This window comes from Phyllostomus hastatus, unplaced genomic scaffold (genome assembly GCF_019186645.2).
Source record: "Phyllostomus hastatus isolate PE091 unplaced genomic scaffold, TTU_PhHast_1.1 phas_contig_159, whole genome shotgun sequence".
NCBI lineage: Eukaryota > Metazoa > Chordata > Mammalia > Chiroptera > Phyllostomidae > Phyllostomus > Phyllostomus hastatus.
The window spans coordinates 36882368-36904332 of NW_025333640.1; the positions used below are offsets into that span (position 1 = coordinate 36882368).

At 43.3% G+C, this 21965-nt stretch overlaps 1 protein-coding gene across 1 annotated transcript; it reads right to left on the minus strand.

Annotated features, from left to right (window-relative positions):
* Nucleotides 1-20866: 20866 nt before the first annotated feature.
* Nucleotides 20867-21211, minus strand: LOC123813666 (60S ribosomal protein L32-like). Its single transcript, XM_045830803.1, has one exon. It carries the CDS (start codon nucleotides 21209-21211, stop codon nucleotides 20867-20869), a length of 345 nt encoding a protein of 114 aa, XP_045686759.1.
* Between the last annotated feature and the right edge of the window lie 754 nt (nucleotides 21212-21965).

Below are 21965 nucleotides of genomic sequence, written 5' to 3' on the forward strand. Positions count from 1 at the left end.
AAAACTATGGAAAATGAAAATTTGGTGAATGACTAATTAGGGGAAAAGAGGGATTAAACAAAAAAAAAATCCCGAAGGCAGGAGTGTGGCGTGATGGTCTCTGGCACCGTGGAACACAGTCTCTGGCTCTTCCACAAGGCACAGGCAGGGCTTCTTGAAGGTAGGTATGGCAGGCGAATCAATTTGGTCAATGAGATGTGACTACCAGGGACACTTGTTACTGCTGAGAAAAAGCTGTGAGGGCCCCTGGGCGTTATTCCACTCTTTCCCTCTGTCGCGGTGACTGGCAACGCTTGTGATGCCGAAGGGTCTTTTCACTCTGTTTCCAGAGCAGAGATGTGCCATCTAGGCCTGCGGCCTGAGGGGAGAGGGAACCTGTGCCGTTTTAAGCCACTGTGACTTGGGATTGTTTGTTACCGTAGCACGATGTAGTCTGGCTTGATCAACACATGAGGTTGTATACAAAAGCCATGGTGCGAACCCCTCCGTGACTTTAAAAAGACGGTTTCAGAAAACTGGCTCTGTGTTTTTCCCTCCCACTGGTCAGCGGCCATGGTGTGCTTGTGGCCATGCGAGTGGTGAGTGACTCCGTTCCACAGGCCCAGCCTAAGACTTGCTTCCTGAAACCACATCTGCTAATAATTGTGGTAGGCTGGGCTCTCCCAGAAGCTGGCCGTGAAAGAAGAGTTTGAGTGAAGGTAGTGTATCTGGTCACCTGTCCCAGCAGCCCCCTGTAGAGGTTTGGGGAGCGAGACAGATCAGGGATGGAATCATCCAGTGCAGAGGGCGTTACCTACCGAGCAGGTCGCCACTGCGAGTGTGAGAGCATCCACTGATCTGGGTCCATCTGCTGAAACCGTACTCAGTGTCGCTCAGAACTGTACCTCCTGTGGCTGTGGGAGCCGAGCTGTGCGTCTACCAGTGTCGTTTTGTGATTGGTGACGGGTTGCTCTTGGGCATTCTCTCCTTGGCATCGTGGCCTGCCCAGTGTGCCGTCCTCGGTCACAGGTCCGTGCGGTAGGCGAGCGAGGGCTCCCCGTGCAGACTGACTGTGGGTTGGACACAGGCATTGTCCAGTGTTGGCATGTACTTCCGGTGCTGTCTGTCTGTCTCTAATGTTAGTTAGCTCCAACTACACTGACACTCTGAAAAACTGTGCTGTAACTGTGGATCCGTCTGAGGTTCTGCTCTGTGTGTCCTGTGCGATAACCATGTAGCCCTATATCCAAGGCACCCCACAATCTAGACTCACTCTGTTAGCCCCAGATTATCTCTTGTTATTTTGTGTATGTATTTTTGTTCTAAATAATCTATCGTGTTTACCAAGCCGGTTTCTTTGTAGTTCTCGTTGTCTGTCCTTGTCATGAAATGGCTTGCCCACACGTGTCAGTCTGCTTGAAGTCCAGTAATTTGTTTAAAGGTCTCGCTCGAGTCCAACTTTCTCCGACATGAATATTCAGACCTGTAGCTGACCTCTCTTACTTCCTTAGATTTGAATGCTTGACCCGTATGGGCACCTAGTGGCACATTATTTTGTGTAACTTTTATAAGCTTGTCTTTTCTTTCTTTCCTTTTTCCTTTTCTTTTTTTTTTAAATTAAAATTATCAGGATAACATTGGTTAATATGAGTATATAGGTTTCAGGCGTGCAATTCTACGATACATCATCTGTATATTTGTATTGTGTGCCCACCACCAAATGTCATTATCTTCTTCGGTCCCCATATAGTTGACCCCCTGTACCCTTTACTACTCCTCCGCCCCTTGCCTCTGGTCACCACCACACCACTGTCTGTGTCTATGGGCTTCGTTCATTTGTGTGTCTTGTTTGTTCACTTGTAGCTTTCAGTTTTATATCCCACATGTGAGTGCAATCGTAGGGTTCTTAACTTTTTCTGATTGACTGTATTTGCTTAGTTTGATAGTCTCAAGATCTTTTCTTTTAAAATGGGTTATACATGCATGGAAACCAAATGTTCTTTTATTTATTTTTTATTTTTTGTTATTTCTCACCTAGCTTTGCAGCTCCAAAAAACACATAGCATGTTAGTGGACGAATGACTGAGTGAATAAATGATAGCAAGATTTAAAGTGTTCCCGAGGGCCGTACCCTTTCCTAAATCCATAAATAAACCCTTAATTTTTTTGAGTGAAATAGCCAGTTATATTTTTTCCTTTGATTTAAGAAAAGAATTTCCAATTGCATTTGCATATCAATTGCATAGGGAGCTTTTAAAAGTTACCATTGATGGGACCTCATCCCTGATCTATTGAAATCAGGACTGGAGGAACTTAGGGATCTGTAAACATGGGCACAATGACAATATATACCTAAATACCCTGAGGACTCTGAGCTAATGCCTATCAATTGTGATTGCTAGATGCAGTGCTTATTAAACAAATACTAAACTAAATCTCTTCAAGCAAAGCTTAGAAACACCCCCATTTTACAACCTCCACAGATATTTCTTATTGCACAGAGATTCAGAACCTTTTACCATGCCTTTTCCTATATTACTTACTACTGTACAATTTGCTATTCTCAGAAAGCTTTATGTCACTTCTTATGTGAAGCTTTCTCAATTGTAACCATCAGCAGAATTTCACTTCCCCTAAAGAAAGCAAATTGCATCTTCCTCTACGCCCATGTCACACTTTTGTGTGCGCCTTTCTGGTAGTGAGTCTCGATGTATTTTGGTGCCTGTCTGTCTGTCCCATCACTGGACCGTGAGTCCCTGAAGAGCAGTGGGAAGGTTTTCTTTATCTCCCTTCTCCACGAACAATGCCTAGGACATAGGTGCTAGCAGTCTTGGTTTCCTCACTTGTGGAAGATAAGGTGCTAGAAGAATCTAACAGGAGTTTTCCTTCACTACCTTCCTCTGTCTTAAAACACGCATGCCTTGATCTTCTTGTTTTCACTGTTCATGTATTGAGTTCAGATCATTCCGAGGGAAAAATCACTTACTTTCCCGTAGATGGTTTGTGCCCGGCAACTCTAGATTTTTGCCACATCTGAAGTATAGCATCTTTCGTACCTAAAATGTTTGTATTATTTCCACTGGAACCCTTTATATTTTTCTTCCTTTGAACGTTGCAAATATGGCCGCCACTCACCCCCACACACTCACACACGTGCACACTTTGTGGGCCACGAGCCTTGCCTTTCAGCGGCCTGGCTTCACGTGAACCGATACGCTTGATGTTGCCTTCTGATTCTTCCCATGTCCCCAGGTCCCATTAGATTACAGTCCCTTCGCTTCATATTCTTAAAAGTTATGTGGATTTAAATTCAGTTTCTCAGTCACACGGGACATATTTCAAGTGCTAAATAGCTACGTGTGGTTGGCGGCCACTATATCAGACAGTGAAGACACAGAGAATTTGTACGGTCCCAGAGAATTCTACTAGAGAGCACTGTGTAAGACCGATTTTCAAGTGAGAGTTCATGACTAAAAGATTTGCTTGATTATGTAAAATATGCATTTATTGTTGAATCTAGAATCCACTTCTCCAGAATTAACAATGATGCATAAATATAGTATTTGGATGAATATGAAAACAATATTTATATTACATCAAATTTATTCCAACAATAAACAATATTCATCTCTGTATATGTTTTTGTATGTAGGAGCACATTACTGAAAACTCTGTTGTAAAAATTCTAAAATATGTTACTAAACATGTATTTTCAAACTGAATTTCTCAAATGTAGATTTTTAACACTAAAAAGGAGATTGTTTTAGAAGACACCATTGCAATAATTAAAGATAAAGATACTCTCATAATAGAAGGTAAACTGAAGCAATATAATTGTTTCCCAGAATGTTTCTAATATTCTTACTTATCTGAAAAAAATAGTGTCCTACATAAAGAATAGAACCAATTTTCCCCCCAGATGATATAGGTGTAGCCATGTTTTAAAATAAAAGAAGGCCTTGTATTTCTCGAAGAATGAATTATATGATTGAGAATGTTGGCCATGTGAAAAATCTAAAGTTTATGTTAATAAATTATGCACATTCTTCAATTAAGTTTGACACTGCACAAGACACATGTATAATTGATGTCCATTCAGGTTAAAATATAAATGTAAATACCAAACCTTAGTACACTGGGTATTCAGTCTCCTCGGGCATTAAGTTCAAGTAAATCCCATTACTTTTTGGTGTCTTCACAAAAGATTGCTTTATGCAATATTTTCAGCTCATGTGCATGGGTTTGCAAAAAAGCCTGCACTACATCTAATGACTTAGGCAGGCCACACCGATACCAAAAACTGTGCTGATGTTAACAGAAGAGTAGGTGAATGATTTGCCTTATTTAACTGAAATCTAATTAATGTAATACTATAATTTTATATTAGTAATTGACATATTGGTCAGCTACGTAGTAATTTCTAAAGGACTGTGCATGAGATAGAGGTGTCAGTTGGACTTCTGACGGAAAGCAGAGTCCCTGCATAGTAGGGTAAGTAAAAGTCCACACAAGTTGGAAGAAGGAGCTCTTTAAAAACAAAAAAGATTTTATTTATTTATTTTTAGACAGAGGGGAAGGGAGCGAGAAAGAGAGGGAGAGAAACATCAGTGTGTGATTGCCCCTGGAGTGTCCCCCACTGGGGATCTGGCCGGCAACCCAGGCCTGTGCTGGGAATCAAACCGGGATCCTTGGGTTCCTTTGGTTCGCAGTCCTGCGCTCAATCCACTGAGTCACACCAGCCAAAGTGGAAGTAGGAGCTCTTTAACTTATATCAATTTTCAGAAAAGAATACTTTAAAAAAAAATTCCTTATGTTACAACTGTTTTACTTTTACAAAGGAGCTTAAAATTCTAGAATCAGCTATTTCACTCCCCAGTCCTCTCACAAGTCCATCCCAGGATCTGGTGTGTGAAGGCTTTTCACTATACATAGAAGAGATCAGCTAAACTCCACGTAAGCAAACAGACCAGTAAGCAAATCTGTCCTCGGCGCAGGAACACGGAACGTGGGTGGAATGTGAAGTGCACGCCCTCTGACGCGCCCCTGCGCTCCTGTCTCTGTGCTCGCTGCTTCCTTTCCCTCAGCAGGGGGCCTTTCTCTCCTCCTTGCTGGGCCTGGCGGACAGTGGCTGCCCGCCCCCCCCCGCCCCTCGAAACCTATGCCTCCACATCTCCATCGTTCTAGAGATCAGCCCTTTGGCTCTCCTGCTGGAACCTGCGGGCTCTCTGGTCTCCTGCCGCGAATCCCCGATTCATCTTTCAGGACAGAAGCTACTAGCCTTGCAGGGAGTGTGGGCTAATCATCCACAGTGTGATGTAGTTTCATACTTCCATGCCTTTTCTTCCAGCCCTCGGTGGAGATGGTGAAGGTGTAGCCCGGCCTCTTATTTAATTTTATCCGTAGAGAAATGTCAGAAGGCAGGGGGGCACAAACATTTAAGTACCTGACAGTTTGGTCTTTAAGCGCCTACCTAACACAGGGTAGTGTGCGCCAGGGCACCTGCCCCGTGCCCATTCTGAGATACACTCTAATTCACTTGTGAAAGCACCTGTGAAACTGGCCACACGATATCTGAACACAGAAGATGGCTGATACATCCTGGAAGAGACTGGGCTAATTCAATAGACAGCTGCTAAGGGTTTTTCAGAAGCTGTTCTTCCAAAGTGCAGTCTTACTTTATTCTTCCAAACGTACTGGCTCGAGTTATATTTTGCCACCATTGTTTTTAATGTATGAAAATGCACAACTGCTAATCAGTGATTAGACAACCTTGGCCGAATTTGGCTGAACTGAAAGCAGCCACTTTTCGGTCAATGTGCAACAACACCAACTGCATTCTCCACAAGGCGTCACCGAAAAACACGTCAGATCTCTTACTTGCTCATTAGCTTTCCGTGCAATCTATTTGGAAACGGGGCAAAATCTCTGTTCCAAGCTATTTCATTAAAGTATGTTTCTGCAGTCCTTCTGTCTGTTTAAACATTACCTTCTAACCTTTTACTACCTGAATCTGGAGAACAGGCCATAACACACTCAATGTGAGAAGGCAGGGAAATGTCACACGCTATAAATGCATGAGCTAGAGGCTCAAAACTTGTGTGCCTAAAGGTCTTGTTTCTTTGCACAAGGTTTAAATGGAGAGTCCGCTGTATGAATCTTCCCTTTCAAACTGGACTGTCATTTTTGAGCAAGAAGAAAGGAATGCTTCACTATGAAAAAGAAAACACTCTAGTTTCATTCAAGAGAACCGCATTAAAGGCAACATGCACACAAGCTGAAACTCCCATCCACCCTCTCACCGTGTCTTTCGAATTCATGGCAGCCTGGGTGACAGGAGGAGGGCGTGGGCTGTAGAAGCAAGAGGCATTTTGGATACACAACAGTGCCTTTAAAATAATGTTGAGTCGTTGAGATGAAAAGGGATTGTTTTGCAGGTTGTGGTTTTAAAATTCTACGTAAAACTGTCAGTGCATATTTGAACTCGGGGTCCAGTTTTTAATTGTAATCATTTAAACATCTTCGCCTGCTTGAGGAAGGGCCGTGCCCATAGCAGGTGCTCAGTAAATGCCTGTACGGAAATGAGCTCTGCTCACCGACAGCCAACCTACCTGACTGCTGTTGCTAGCCCGCCCCACGGCACTGCCCGCTAGGTGGCAGTAGCGTACAGAGAAGCCTCCTTTGGAACTGGCTTGGGACAAAGCCTTCTCTGATGCCAAAACCTGATTGGTTTTATTTTACAACAAAAAACTTTCAACAAATGTTTTAAAATTAAAGCCACTTTCAGCTTTCAAAGGTTTTTGATGTAATTTGTCAGTCGTTATTTTGATTTTTATATCGATTTGAACAATTACAGTCCTCCCAGAAAACAGGATGTCCCTTGGGTTCAGGTCTCTCTGATGACATTTTTGCATGGGGCAACATCATTAAGGTCAGAGAAGGTATGAGAACAGCAAATGCCAAAGGAACGCTCCCCGTTTATCGTGGGACCTACCTACAGCGAGGTCATACCGCCCCAAAGGTAGGAGGGTCAGAAATACGTGGAGTCTGGGGCATGGTGCTCGCTGGGGATGAAACCGGCGCCCCCGTGACTGGGGAAGCGCAGGCCCGCGAGGGGGACCGGAACACCGCAGTGCGCCTCTGGACCCAACAAAGCTCGGTGAAAAGGTTTCCATCCCAGGATTTGGCATTGCAGTTGGCGTCAGTCACAGCTGAAGTGAGGAGCTATTGATAAATATAAGAAGGTTATTTGTGCCTCACTTTTATTTTTTAAACTTAATATTCTAAAAACAAATACATATGAGAAAATTATATATATATATTTAAAAGATTTTATTTATTTATTTTTAGAGAGGGAAGGGAGGGAGAAAGAGCGCGAGAGAGAAATATCAATGTGCGGTTGCTGGGGGTCATGGCCTGCAACCCAGGTATGTGGCACGACTGGGAATCGAACCCGCGACACTTTGTTTTGCAGCCTGCACTCAATCCACTGAGCTATGGCAGCCAGGGCAGAAAATTATATTTTTAATAAGTTAGGCATGTGATAGTCAGATATTTATTATTTGTGGTTTAACTATTTTTTCTTTATGTCTTCTGAAGTTAGTAATTGAGGTAATTTCTAAAGTAATTTCTTAAAGTAAGTAACCTTACTTTAAATTTTTTTTTTTTATTTTCAAACTTACTTTTGAGTGGGCACAGCCAGGCGGTTAGTATCAGAGGTGAGTCCCCAGCCCAGGAGGGACCCTGGCTGACTGGCCGTGGTCACAGAACACAGCTCTCTTGTCCGTCGTGTTAGTTATCGACTTCCTGTGAGCAGAGTACCCTGCAACTCAGCCCATGAAAACACCAGCCTTTATTATCTAACATTTCCGTGGGTAGGAAATTGTACGGCTTAGCCGACCGCCTGTTATATATTTATTTCTTGCAACGTCCTTGACATCTCTTCTTAGTACAAGTCTCCTGTGGCTAAGTCCTCCCACTTCGGTTTGTCTGGGAGTGTGTACGCAACCTTCATTTTTGAATGATAGGCTTTTTGCCGAGTCCACGTTTCTGATTTGATAGGTTTTGCCTTTCGTTTAAAGATGTGACTTGATTTTTTTTTCTGGCAAGAAGTTGTTGGTACTTTTTCCCTTTGTTCCTCCCTATCTTGTGGGTCTTTGCTCTGTGGTTCCTTTGCCGGCACTGCCTGCATCATTAGCTTTTAGTGATTTGATTTTGGAGTGCTTAGGAGTGGGTTCTTTTCTGTGTATGCTGCTTAGATTCTGTTGTGCCTTTTGAAATGGCAGGTCTAAAATTTTCTTCAAATGAACAAACTTTTGATCTTCATCTTTTTTTTTATTCCACTCTTGTTCCATTGCAGGTGTGAATTACATTATATTTGACACTGGCCCACAGGTCTCGGGTATACTGTTCATTTCTACTCAGCCTTTTCACCCTCTCTGGGCATTATTTTGAATAGTTGCTGTGGTTACATCTTTAAGTGTACTGATTTTTTTTTTTCCTGCAATGTCTAATCTGCTGGTAATCACGTGTAGTATATTTTCCACAGAGGGTATTTTTCATCTCCATATGCCTGATTTTGGTCCTTTTGATTTATTGCATTTCTTTTATTATGATGTTTATAATTTTTTAAGACTTTTTGATCATATAGAGCATATTTATACTAGATGTTCTAATGCCCTTTCTCCTGTTTCCATCATCATTTTCATTTCCGGTTTGTTTCGATAGGTTGAACTATTTCCTCTGGGATATGGTTCTGTGCGTGAATGATCATTTTCAATTATATGCCAAGCATTGTACAATTAGGATGTTAGGTACTGGAGTTTATTTGCTTCTTTAAATAATTTTAGATTTTCTGTTTCTGGAGGGCAGTTCAGTTACTTGGCAACAGTTTGGCCCTTTCGTGAGCTGTCCCGTCGCCTTGTAAAGGTGAGCCCAGAGGAGCCCTGTACTCGAGGCTGATTCAGCCGGGCTGCGAAGGCCATACCCTTCCGAGGACCCTACCTCACCCCCCGTGCGTCGGGAGGTCTTTCTATTCTGACTGGTGGGAGAACAAATTACTCTTTACCCTACTGAGCTCCTAGAGCTATTTATTATTTTCCAGTGGTTCTTTTCCCAGCCGTGGGTCATTTTCTCTTATGCATGTGAAGGTTAGAACTCCACCAAATCCAAATGCTTGATGGGACCCCCCTGCCACTCACTTTGCACAGATTCTAGAGTTCTAGCCATTTCTGTAGCTTCCTCTCCTCTTGCCGTAGAAATCCTAGTCACGTTGTTCTTCACCCCGCTTACCTCTCTGCTCCAATCGCTGAAACCACTGGGTGCCTTTGGTTTCTCTCCCCACCCCCGCCTCGTTCTGCAACCTGGAAACTGCATCCAAGCAGGAATCCGCTTCATCGTCCTTCCAATAGCTTTCTGGGTAAGGGACTAGGATTCTTTAGATAATTCTCAAATTGATTAGGCACAATATTCTGATGTTGACAAAAGAAGGTCATAGACTATTTAAGTTTCATGCATTATAGGTACTGCAGAGCAGACAGAAAAGCATATGGGTTAAAACTATTCTTTTAAAAAAGATTGAGTGTGGGTGATGGTCGTGATCTCCATCTGGGTGGGAGTCTGGAGTACACAGGTATTTTTATTGTCAAAATCAGTAAATATACCATCCAGACTTCTGCCTTTATGGAACGTGCATTTTACATGAAAATAAAAACACTGAAAACAATATTAAATTATAGTTAATTATATGTGTGTTGACATGTAAAGGTGAGCTACAGGTATCTGTAGTTTATGTTGCATCAGAAATGAGATTGACGGATGGGCAGACACCCGGGTGGAAAGATGTGTGATGAGATCGGTGTAGTGATGCGTTAACGGCGGAGCATGGGTGATGAACTCCCCCTCAAATCCCTTTAACTTCCTTGGGTATTGGACTATTTTTAAGGAAGTGTTGAATAAATGGATTGAATATGCATGTATTTCTTGCACAGAAAAATATGGCAAAACAAAGTCAGAGATGAAATACCAGGAGCCAAGAAGGAAGGAATCAGACAACCAAAGATTTCCTGATATGCTTCTTTTATTCACAAATATGTCACAGATCTAGGAAGTGAAAATTAGCTGATACCTGGGGGAAACTTGTGGGTGTTTGCAGGAACTTATGGATACCACCAAACATCCTCAAATATATTTTCTATTCACTTGGTAGGGCACTTTTTCAATGGACAAGACAGCTTGCAAGAGCTGGTATGAACCAAACAGTAGGCAGGGAAGTTCTTGGCACATACATACTGTAGTTTCTTCTGAATACAGTGTGGTTAAAAGGTTCTGCTCACTGTAGTTCTGAATGTGTTGGTACAGTGTGATGCTTACTTTCCACCCAAGATTATGCAATATAAGGAGACAGCTAAAAGACAAGACTCATGCTGTGTCAGAAATAACAACTGAATGCCGACGTTTATCCCTTCACGTTTATTACTTGTGTTTGACTATCCCAGAAAATCTTAGCTATGATAGCACTTTTATTTGCATAGACCTTTATGTATTTACAGAGGGTGGTGGTTAGGAGTCCTAGACAAGATAACCTGGCTACCCAAGAACCTCTCTGTATCTCCAGTTTTCTTACCTAAGAGATGTGTATGACAGCAGTAGTAGTAATCTCTCAGGGCTGTTGTAAGGATTAAATAAGCATTTATAACAGGGACTGACACATAGTAAGTGCTCAACAGTGGTCGCTAGCATTGTTAAACCTAGGCTTACAGCTGGAAAAGCCGGTAAGATAAACTCTTCACATATTCAGAGATCAATAGTACATGAAACAGACCCAGAATTCAGGTTATACTGCCTGTTCTAACCATGGAAACTATTAAAACAAGATCCACAAGATCATGAAAATGAGTAAATAAAAATTAATTCCATGTCAAGTTGCTTAAAGAATTCCCTAAAGGGTTCTGAAACATAATTTAAAAATAATTCCGAGACCCCTTCCTAGGCACTGTCAGCCGACTCATTTGGGATAGAGCTTTACTCTCTCTCTTACTTCTGGATGTCCTTGGTTCGAGGCCATCCGCAGAGCGATTATGTGAAGAAAAATAAAATAATGTTCCAGTAGAGCAAACTACTAATGAGAAATAACTAGTGAATGAAAAGCTGTAAGAGTTCGTTTTAGCATGAACCTGTGGTGATTATATTTTTCCAAAATATATAGTACCCTTCACATTCTTAAAAAATGCCAGCCTTGGAAAACATTGATTCCTTACAAAAGAAAAAAGCAAAATGCCATCTAAACACAAACGCATCCCACCTGTCGTGTGAGACTTATTAATTATCAGTGCAGAATGCGAGGCAGAATTCTTGCCCCCCCGAAGAGCGCTCTGATACAGCCTTCCCCTCTGATGGGTACCGTCTGCATGGAACACCGCCTCCTACATTGAATGGCAAGGGGCGATCCGTACCCATCTCAGATGCACGGAGAGGCAGCTGTCTTTCAGTTTTCTTTGGAAAAAAACCCAATTTTTAAAAATAGAGGTAATAAGATCTTGACGGATGGAATCATGAAATTAGGCCCAGTGTTGGCCCGAATCCATTCTTTAACGGATCTGGGTCGCAGATGCCTGGGCTGCAGGCGTGCTGCCCTCCGTCTTGGGGACTGGAAATTTAGATTCGGTTTGTGTGAACACACATTCCAAAGGGCTGGACGCAGAAAGCTCACGGACCCACCCTGTGTCGGGTCAGGGTTCTGTTCGTTTTTCAGGGCCCAACACCGTAGCTCTGCTTTCCCTCCATGTTGGGGCTGGCTTCTCATTTTTGGGTAGTGAAGAAAAATGTCTATGTCCATTATCAGAAACACATTTTTTTTTTCTGAAAAACAGCAGCAATTTCTGTTTTACAGTGTTAGTGCAATAGGAAAGAAAATGTCATAATGAACATTACTAATATTCTAATTGAATTTTAATGAGAAGAAAAAGAAGCCTAGGCATTGAAAACATATTTTGAAAACATATATTGAAAACATATTTTTCACCAATTTATATTTACCATTCAAATGAACTCTGGTAATAATACGCAGCAAAAATATCTAGTCGTTCTTAGCTTATGTGCAGATGCAAATGGCCAGAATTCCTCTCCTACTTTTTCTTTGTGTCAACTGGAACCCCGAGGAAGCTCAACCTCTAAATGTATCATTTAAACAGACCATTCTCTAGCAGTCATGAACACGTAGGCACACATCTTGGAAGCACAGGTTTTGCCTTCCTTTTTCACAGTAAGAGAACCTTTGATCTCTTTTACTTATCATGGCACATCTATGAGATAAAGCTACTGAAGAACACAACAGTATCTTACATGCGGTCTTCCTTAGGCTCCCAAATAATGCAATGCATAACTTAGTATGCTGAGTTTACAGAAAAATAATTAGATGATTCTTTGCCCTTATTATAAGCCACTGTGACCGTTTTAAGGGACGCTTGTTAAAAAAACGCCTACCTGTTGGAGATTGCATTGCAGTTCGCTGCCTGCGCCGTGCTGCTCCTGACAGCGGGACCCTTTCTCCCCTTGCATCGAGGTGAGGCTCGGCCGTTGGCTCGCTTGGACGGGAAATGAAGAGTGGAAGCGGTATGTGTCCTCCATTTATTTAACATCAATCTACTTACCTGTCTCCCTGTCTGTCTGTACCTCCCCACCACGTACCTGTGTGTTTATTTATCTGAAATCATTGGGAAACCCCCCAGATAGTGAGGGTGTGAAGGGCTGTGATCCCGAAGAGAAACACAGTGCACGACGCGAGTGCCCTACGGGACACAGCGTGCCCACTGGAAGCATCTGCTGATGTGTGAGATCGAGGAGCTCCGCAGAAGGGTTCAGCCGAGTGGCTGATAAGCCGAGTGCAACTTCTGGTTGGCTCACTGCGTTTGGGAAACAATATTAAAATTGGTGACCCATGGAAGTGAAAGAACACTCCAGACATTTCTTGAGACTTCTTTTTCTTCACCTGAGTGGTGACACCTTAGGAGCAGGAGTGAAATGGAAATAGAAAAACCACACAAAGTCTAAAGCTTACATTTAAGTTAGCTCTATTTCTGCTTGGGTTGATGGTCTTTCCTTAGTTTAACTGACAGACACAAAATGACTCATTTTTAGAGGAAGATTCTGTTACACTGAGCTTTAAATGATCTGTACACATTTTGTGTACATAATGCCAGCAAACAATAATAATTACTAGGTACGTCAGGAGATAAACAACTCAAACTCCAGATAAGACACTGATATTAAAACAGATACTTCACAGAGATCCTAAGGTACCTTATCATACTAATCACAGATAAAACAGAAGTTACAATAGTATCAGAAGTAAAAATGGAGACAATAGTAACAATTATTTAGATACTAAAAAGACTTGAAGCAGAGGAAACATTTCTTAATTTATTTCAGGTGGCCAGCATAACTTTGGTATGAAAATTTGACAAGGATCATACATAAAAATTAGTTTGCAGATCAATCTTTCTCATAAACTTAAATCTAAGCTTTCTAAGTAAATCACAAATGCAAATTCAGTAATTTATGAAAAAATGTAACAATTCAGTTAAGTACAATCCAGGAAAATAATTGGTTTAATATGTGACATCAATCAATCACAAAATTAATAGAATATTGTATAACTTTCAAAAGATGTAGAGACACATTGGAAAAAGTAAAAAATATTCATGACTTAAAAACAAAGCTGAAGCTGGAAATGGAATATAATTTTATTAGTCTGCTGAAGAACATTTAAAAATCCCATACAACTTATTTCTTATTGGTAAAATGTTTATAGTATTTGTTCTGATACACTGAAAAGATAAAATATTCACTCAGACCATGTCTGTTTTATACTTCACCTGAATTCCTAGTCAGTGCAATAAGGCAAGAAAAGGAAATGGAAAGTATGAGCATTTAAAAGAATGAAATATATTAATGGATAACGTTTGCATATTTGAACAGTCTATAGATATCTATAGACAATCTATTAGAGTCAATAAGTGAATGAAGGAAAACTGTTAGATATAAGACCAATACATAAAAAATTGAACTTTTCTATATAAGCAATGGCTTAAAATAAATATTTAAGTCATAGCCATTAACATTAGACTTCCAAAAAGAAAATAAACTTTGGTTATTTTAAAATCTTTCTCGTAAAAATTGCTCTGCAAGTGTTACGTAAGGCTGCTGCCATCCCCCCCTTGAGTGGAGCAGTGCACGGTGAGGCCTCGTGGACACCGGGATCTCATGGGACCTGTCCGGGGCATCTCCCCGAACCGACTGCGTCTGCAGATGACCGGAGCCGCTACCGCTGGCTGCAGCGTGCCGCTGGCTGGGGAACGCCCCTGGGGGTATGGACTTGCCCGCCCCCCACAGTGCTCATTCTCCAGGCACCTCCGGCTTCTCAGCTGAAAACCGAAGGTGTTCCCAGGGCCTTTGCTCGGCAGACCCTTCCGCGTCGGCCTTTCTGGCTCTGTGGCTCTGCTGGAGGTCACTTTCACTTCCTTTGGCTCTCGGTTGGAAGCAGCGAGTTTCTCAAGAGGTGGAGTGGCGTCAGTGGAAGGACTTGGGTCCCTGTGCGTCCTCTCTCTTCTGGGTCTTTGTGCTGTAAAACGTCACTGCCGGGGACTTCTCCTGCGGTTTTCACACAACTCTGCAAATACCGTTCCACGTTTGTTAGTTGATTTAGAACAACTGTTAGTCCAAGAATACCTAGTCCATCTTTCCCAGAAGTCAGAATTAGAATTTATGTTTGTAATCACAGGACAATATCAGCAAACTTCTCTGATCCTTCACATCTTGCTTTCTCAGTGCTAGACATAACGATATATCTACATAGGCGATGTGACTGAAAAGACATTTAAATTCCCTTAATCTCAAAACTGATATTAAAACTTAACTATGGCACAATATTAACAGAGGTGACAAGGTAGGTGAAGAAAGTACACGTAAGCTAGAGGACTTGCCTTGGGCCCTGACAGGAAACAGGAGGGACACTTGGCCGCAAGCCCGAGGCACTGATTCCAGAGAGTGTGCAGCCCGTGTCCACTGCAGCCCAGCTGCGGAGCCGCCCCAGCGCCCATCCGTACACGAGTGGATAACAAAGGGGTGGTGCGCATGTACCATGGAGTATTACTCGGCCATAGAAAAGAACAAAATCTTACCATTTGTGACAGCGTGGACGGACCCACAGGGTGTTATATTAAGTGAAATACGTCAGTCAGAGACAGACAAGTACCGTATGATTTCACTCATATGTGGAATCGAAGGAACAGTATGAATGAACCAACTAAAGCGCAACAAACTGGTAGGTGCGGAGAGCAGACTGAGGGATGCCAGACGGAAGGGGGTTGGGGGGCTGAGTAAAAGAGGTGAAAGGAAGCACAGACTGGAAGTCACACAATAGTCACGGGGATGTACAGTGCAGTGTAGGGAATGCAGACAATAATATTGCGGTCCTGTAAATATCTGGGGGGACACTTTGTGAAGTATCTGATTGTCTAAATATTATGTTAGAAATGAATACAAAATAAGATTAAATGTAGACTCTACTTGAACAGTAAAAAGATAAAGATGTTTGGGAAGGACAGAGGGGACCAATAATGGGTGTGGAGACACCAAGGACAGAGCAAAAGTGGAGAACCACTGTGACAGCCAAGACTCAGGTGGCAATGCAAGGAGACAGGGCTGCTAGAGCCCGTGAAGCCTCAAGCTCTTGAAGGGAAGCCTCGTGACTTTTTCGACCTCTCGTTCCATTTTCTTCTGTCAAAAAAACCTGCATTGGCTGCACCCAAGCAGAGGTCAGAGGGCAGCAAAACTGCGGAGACGTAGTCTTTGAGAGATTGTCCCTCCTCCTCCTCCTCACTCAGGTCACAGAGCAGGCCGAACAAAGGGCAGACAATGAATTAGGGGAGAAGAGGAAAGACAGACATGACCTTACTGGAGAACCAAAGGGGCCACGATTGTTGGGAACCTTTTGCTCCAAGTTTTGGGGTCCTCAGATGTCCCCCAGTGTTGGGTCACAGCGGGGTCTATGGAGGGAGTACTACCAGGTCGGACTGACCAGAAAAGAGTCTCTTTCCCTCTGGGCTTGACCAGCTGGAGAGAAAGAACATCTGAGGGCATTTTGGAGTCTCATTTTCTTCTAGAGACGAATGAGAGGGTGGCTGTAGTAGTTGAAATCTCAGTATATCTAGAAAATATTCTAAAGAACTTTGGGAAAAACCAAAATATCTTTTTACATGAACCATTTGCCCTGAAAAAATAATGTCACGATCTTTGGTTGATACACGTTCTTTTACACTGCTCTGGTAATTGTGCAGAATATATTGTTTCCTAACAATGAGTAAACTCAGATTCAGAAGTCTCTCTCACCATTCTCTTTGTCCTGCCAAATACAGACAACTACAGATCTTCTGGAAATTCAGTGTGTGTTATAGGATGTCCCATAGATCAAACCTGTCACAAATTTGTTGTGTTTATTTTAAAGATTTTATTTATTTATTTTTAGAGAGGGGGAAGGGAGGGAGAAAGAAAGGGAGAGAAACATCACTGTGTGGTTGCCTCTTGAGCACCCCCTACTGGGGACCTGGTCCGCAACCCAGGCATGTGCCCTGACTGGGAATTGAACTGGTGACCTTTCAGTTCATAGGTCGGCACTCAGTCTCCTGAGCCACACCAGCCAGGGCACAAATTTGTTTCTGAGATGTCACTGGAATCTCAGTCTGGCTTTGTCAGGGGAATCCTTGGAAGGTTTACAAGGACTGTTGATATTGGAGCCTCAAGGAGTTGTCAACACACTAGGGAAGCAAATTCCCAAAATTTTCTACATCTTGTTCTAAGTTTCACTTCAAGAGTGTATATATGTTTTGGTATTCAAAAAATAAATATTTGGCCTTTCCTGCTGTTCCTGGCACAAGGTTCCTAGAAGTCTTGGAACCTTCTGAGTGATGAGTGTCTTTTGTGTGCTAATGAGATGCTGGTGTCTGGGGCCTCGGGATGGGTGTAGGGTGGGGGTTCTGCCCAAAAAAGACCGCGCCTGGTTAGTGGGATGGAACTCTCAGCCCCACCCCTGACCTTCAGGGAGGGGAGAGCGACTGGAATTGAGGTTGATAACCAGCGGACAATGGTTGAATCAATCATGCCTATGTAATGAAACCTCCGTGGGAGTCCCAGACGCTAGGGTTGGGGAGGCTCTGAGCTGATGAACACATCGAGGGTGGCGTGCTCTGAGAGGGCACCAACGTTCTGTGCTTGCCCCCTCTGCCTGGCCTGCCTCCGCGCATCTTTTCCACTTGGCTCTTCCCCAGTTGTAGCCTTTATAACACATGTGTAACTGTGACTGAAGTGTGTCCCCGAGTTCTAGGAGCCACTCTGGCGCACTGTGGAACCTGAGGAAGGGTCGTGGGGATTCCTGACTTACAGCCAGTGGGTCAGAGGTGTGGGTGCCTGCCCACCCCTCACCTCCCAGTTGAGGTTGGTGCCAGAGTGGGGGCCTTCTTGTGGGACCGGTCCCTTAACCCGTGGGGCCTGGCCTCGCTCCAAGGGTGGACGTCAGGATCGAACTGAGTTGGCACTGGGGAAGCACACAGTTTGGTGTCCGAAGAAGGACTTCTGCATGTGTACAAACAATGCACTCTGTGTATTTAATGACTGTGTGTTATACTTCAATTAGTATTCTTTATGACGCTTGGGAACTAAGTGGTGAAGACCCTGGTGGTAATTTTTGCAAATTTGCACAAAACTTCATGTTACTCCCCGAGGCCAACAGGGAAATCCTGGGACCCGTGAGATCACACTAGAATGTGTTGTCTGTACTGTCAGAATTCACTGAAGATACAAACCATAGACCCCTTTAAAAAATTAAGTTTCATCTGGAAAGCAGGCTTTTGATTCCTTGGTTGCACCTTCTTGATCTTCTTTGCTGGTACTTTGCCTCCTCCACCTCCGCATGTTCAAGTGTTTCCGGCTGTTGACCTGATCCTCTTCAATTCTGTCTTTACAAACACGATTTTAATGTGGGTAAGGCTTTCCGTCATATCTGTATGTCAGTGATTCTCAAGGTTACCTCATCGTCCTTACCACCCCGCCAAACTTACATGTCTCGTCTCCTATTCTGCAGCTCCCTTTGGGTGTCTGGTAAATATTCTGCACGCCCCAGACAGAACTCGGATGCCCCCTGGTAAAGCTGTTCCTCCCCGAGTCTTCCTCGTTTCAGCAAATGCTGTCACTGTCTGTCACTCTGGAAAAAGTATCCTGGGAACCACCCTTGCTTATTCTCATTGTAACACAACCATACAAATTATTTCAGCAAGTTCCATCAACACCATATTCAAGGATTGTATAAGACTCCATTTATCTGTACATTCATCCTTGTATCTGCACATTCATCCTTTTCAGTTTTGTGGTACCTTAACCCAAGTTATCATCATGTCTCTCCTGGATTTCTACGGAAGTCTCTTACGATTCCTCTGCATCTTCATTTCAGAGACACAACCTGAGCAGAACTTTTCTCATTGGTCTCCTCTGCATCCACCTGGACAGTATGTTTGTCCTCTGGCATGGAACCTTCAGGGCCTTAAGCTAAAAGAAATACTTTTTTATAGCAAAGATGGACCTCTAAAAACAAAGGCCTTTTTTTTCAAACAAAAGAAGAAAAAAAATCAGCAGCTATGTAGGAGGTGTTTTTACTAAAACTATAAAACCATCAATGGTATTTTCACCAACTCGAAAGAGGTACTTTTTACCTTAACTCTTGAAAGTGTTGGGAAGAGCTTTTCTCTCTCCCAGACCCTCCCTGTGGCATGCAAAGCGCTGGTTTTTGTTTGTCGTCTTCGTTGTGGTGTCGCACACGATGTGTAACTCATGAGTAGGTTTTCGATCCCGTTCTAGAGAACGCTGGCCGCCTGCACCCCCTGGATACCGCCAGCCCAGCTGTCGGAGTTCTTCTTCAGGGCAAGTTTCGTGCAAAAGCCCGTCGCTGTTACATGAATATATGAATGACTGGCTTGTGTTAAGCTAGGGGGAGGGGGCCTGTAACCATCAGGTCCAATGGCTGTTGTCAGTATGGTCACGGGAACTGGCCAGTGAATCGGTGCCTTTAGTCATAGCAATGTGCTGTATTTACCCAATGCTTTTGCCCAGAATCCCCAAGTACTTTGCAGAAAAGATTACACTCATCTTTGTAACATCCCTTTCCTAAGGGGATATTTGAGTGGAGATAGAGGGGAGAATGCAAGGTGCTTGGCAAATCAGAAGGGGAGTGAGCAGAGTCGGTTTGGCAATGCGGGGTCCAAACCGTGTTGCAGGTGACCCATCCTGCAGCGCAGCTGTGTCCCCGGCTGTTACATGTGCAGGGGGACAGCTGGCCACAGGCTTGGGAATTCTTCAGAAGACCAAACTGAGGAGTAGTAGTGCCAGACGCCCCAGGCTTTGGCAAAGCTCTTTCCATTTTTCCCCCATATGTGGTATTGTTTGTGTCATGTTATGTTTGAAACTGGACATTTTTGTTTATGGGTGTTTTTTTTAAATGTGTGTGCGTGGTTTTAACAAAAGTATTTTGCATTCTGGTACTTAGAACAGCCTGTAACTATCCAAATAGATAGAAAACGTTGGATTGTTAGGAGAAAGTGTTCCAAATATCACAGCTACCAGTGAACGTGAACCAAAGGTATAACCTTGAGAATGAACAGCAGCACCATCTTCCACAAGAATTGTCTCTCAAAGGGCCTAGAAATGCTCAGGTGTGACGTGAGAAGAGAAACATCAGTTAGCACTGGATACAGCCTCCTTAGGAAGCATGAAGCAACATCTTACCCATTCATTCGACAGTTTTCAACTACAACATTCCAGCGACTGTGAGAATCAATAATTCAATATTCAGATCTCATGTGCTCTAAGGAGTAGAGCTAGTAAAAAAAAAAATCCTTTATTTCACCAGTCAGATTAGGAACCATTAAACATGTTTCACGGGTTGAAGACTGGTGAGCAGGATGGTTTAGGATTGGTCTGATGCTCTCCCTACGGTTAGACTGGGTCACGGGTGGGTGGGGAGACTGCAGGGGTCAGGGGCCATTCCCACCATAGCACATTAAGCATGTATGCTGTCTGTATGTCTTATTACTATTCATGGATTGATTTTATGGTTCTGGCATGAAACCAACTGTTTGGAGCCCGAAACGTCTGTTGGACCGTGAGTACATGATTGGAAAAAATCTGACTAGCAGCGTAAGAGTGGATAGTAGGTGATGAGATACCACATGCAATTAAGAGATGTACAAGTGAAAATTCCTTGTTATCCAGAAACCAGCTACCCAGGGGATACATGATCCTATCTCTACACATGGATAAGGGTGATTGTGCACGCACTGGTGTGTGTGTGTCCACCTGCACAGGCCCAGTGTCTCTGTACATGCAGTTTCGGGAAGATAAGCCCGCGTGGCAGACTCGTGTTGGATAATGCACATGAAGTCTCACACCCTTAGGCAAAACTGTTCGATCAGACATAGGAGAACCTAAAGACACTCTGCGTCTCCAGGATCTTAAAGGACTTGCCTGGCTGTGCTTACTCAAATACAAGAGAAGACAACTGGGATTTTAAATATTTTAATAAGGATCATTGTGTTATGGATGATTAATGCAAAAACCTAATTCCTTCAACAATTTACCTCATCTAAATTCTTTTGAATTTTTAATTGTAGATTATATTAAACATCATTAAAATATGGGTGCATTATTTCTCCTCAGCTACAGAAAATTAAATGGATTAACAGTCTAATCTAATATTTTTAGAAATAAAATTTTATGTTCATTATCATTAGCCAATTGTCCAACCATTCTTTTTGGAAATGCCAGGTGGCAGAGTTTGTGGTTGTATTCACGAAAGCACAGTGTGCGCACAAGCTGTGTGTTCATTTTCTGCGCTGCGCAGCCTGGCGACGGACGGGTGACGGGTGGCCGGTCGGGCTGCTCTGCTCGCAGCCGCCCCGCGGTTCCCGGGGGAGAGGTTCCGGGCCACCGCCGCACGGTGGGGTCCGACGCACACCAGCAGCGCTGCCAGCCCCTGGACTGTGGGCCGGGAACTCCTGAAAGCCACCGGGCGGCACGGCACGTGCGGTTTTCTCGTTGCCCCCATGAACCAGTGCCGCGCGCCAGACTCCGGCCCTTGGGTCTTCTGCACCCCAATGTCAGCACCTCTGGGCTTCCGCCAGTTCCGCTTCATTTTGACTGGTGCTCTGGCTGCTGCCGATTGAACTTGTTGGTCCTCTTTTTTTTTATGACCTTGGGCTTCACCAGGGGTCTGAGGGCAGCCGTGGTGCTGAGTCGGAGGTGACGGCCACCTCCATAGGCAGCCCTGAGGAAGAGCCGACCATTCTAATATTTAATAATGAAATAGAGCTCATTTATACTGTGTTCCCTGAAAGCAGATCGAGAATTTTATTTAAAAAAATGAACAAAGAAGGAAGAACTAATGCTTACCAAATATTGATTCAAAAGGTGGTAACATTTGTTGTCACAAAGGAACAAAGCAAAATTATATTCATATTTTTGAAAATATTTTCAAAATGCCCTTGGTGACAGTGTTTATTAACATGCCCCAAAAGCAATAATGAGAGCACCAAACTTACCAGAGGAAAGTCACAGGAGGTAATAATGTACAGCACAGGAAGGCGGGCAGTGATGTCGCAGTGACTTGGTGTGGTGGCCGGTGCTTCCTAGACTTCTGCGGTGATCACTTCTCCAGGGAGGTCAAAGTCAAGTCACTGCACTGCCCACCTGACACCAGCATAGTGTTGTGTGGTCACCGTAGTTTACAAACTGCTTTACATTCCAGGAAAAAAAAACCCCAATAGCAGAACTACATAGAAAATGATTACACATGGAAATGTTGATGGTGGCATACTAAAAACACTATCAAATCTTCATGAATAAAACTAGAAGAAGAATAGAAACTATGTTTTTTATACTTATATCAA

Excerpts from the sequence above, each read along its gene's own strand:
- LOC123813666 (XM_045830803.1), bottom strand. The coding sequence starts at position 21,211 with ATGAAGCGGAACTGGCGGAAGCCCAGAGGTGCTGACATTGGGGTGCAG.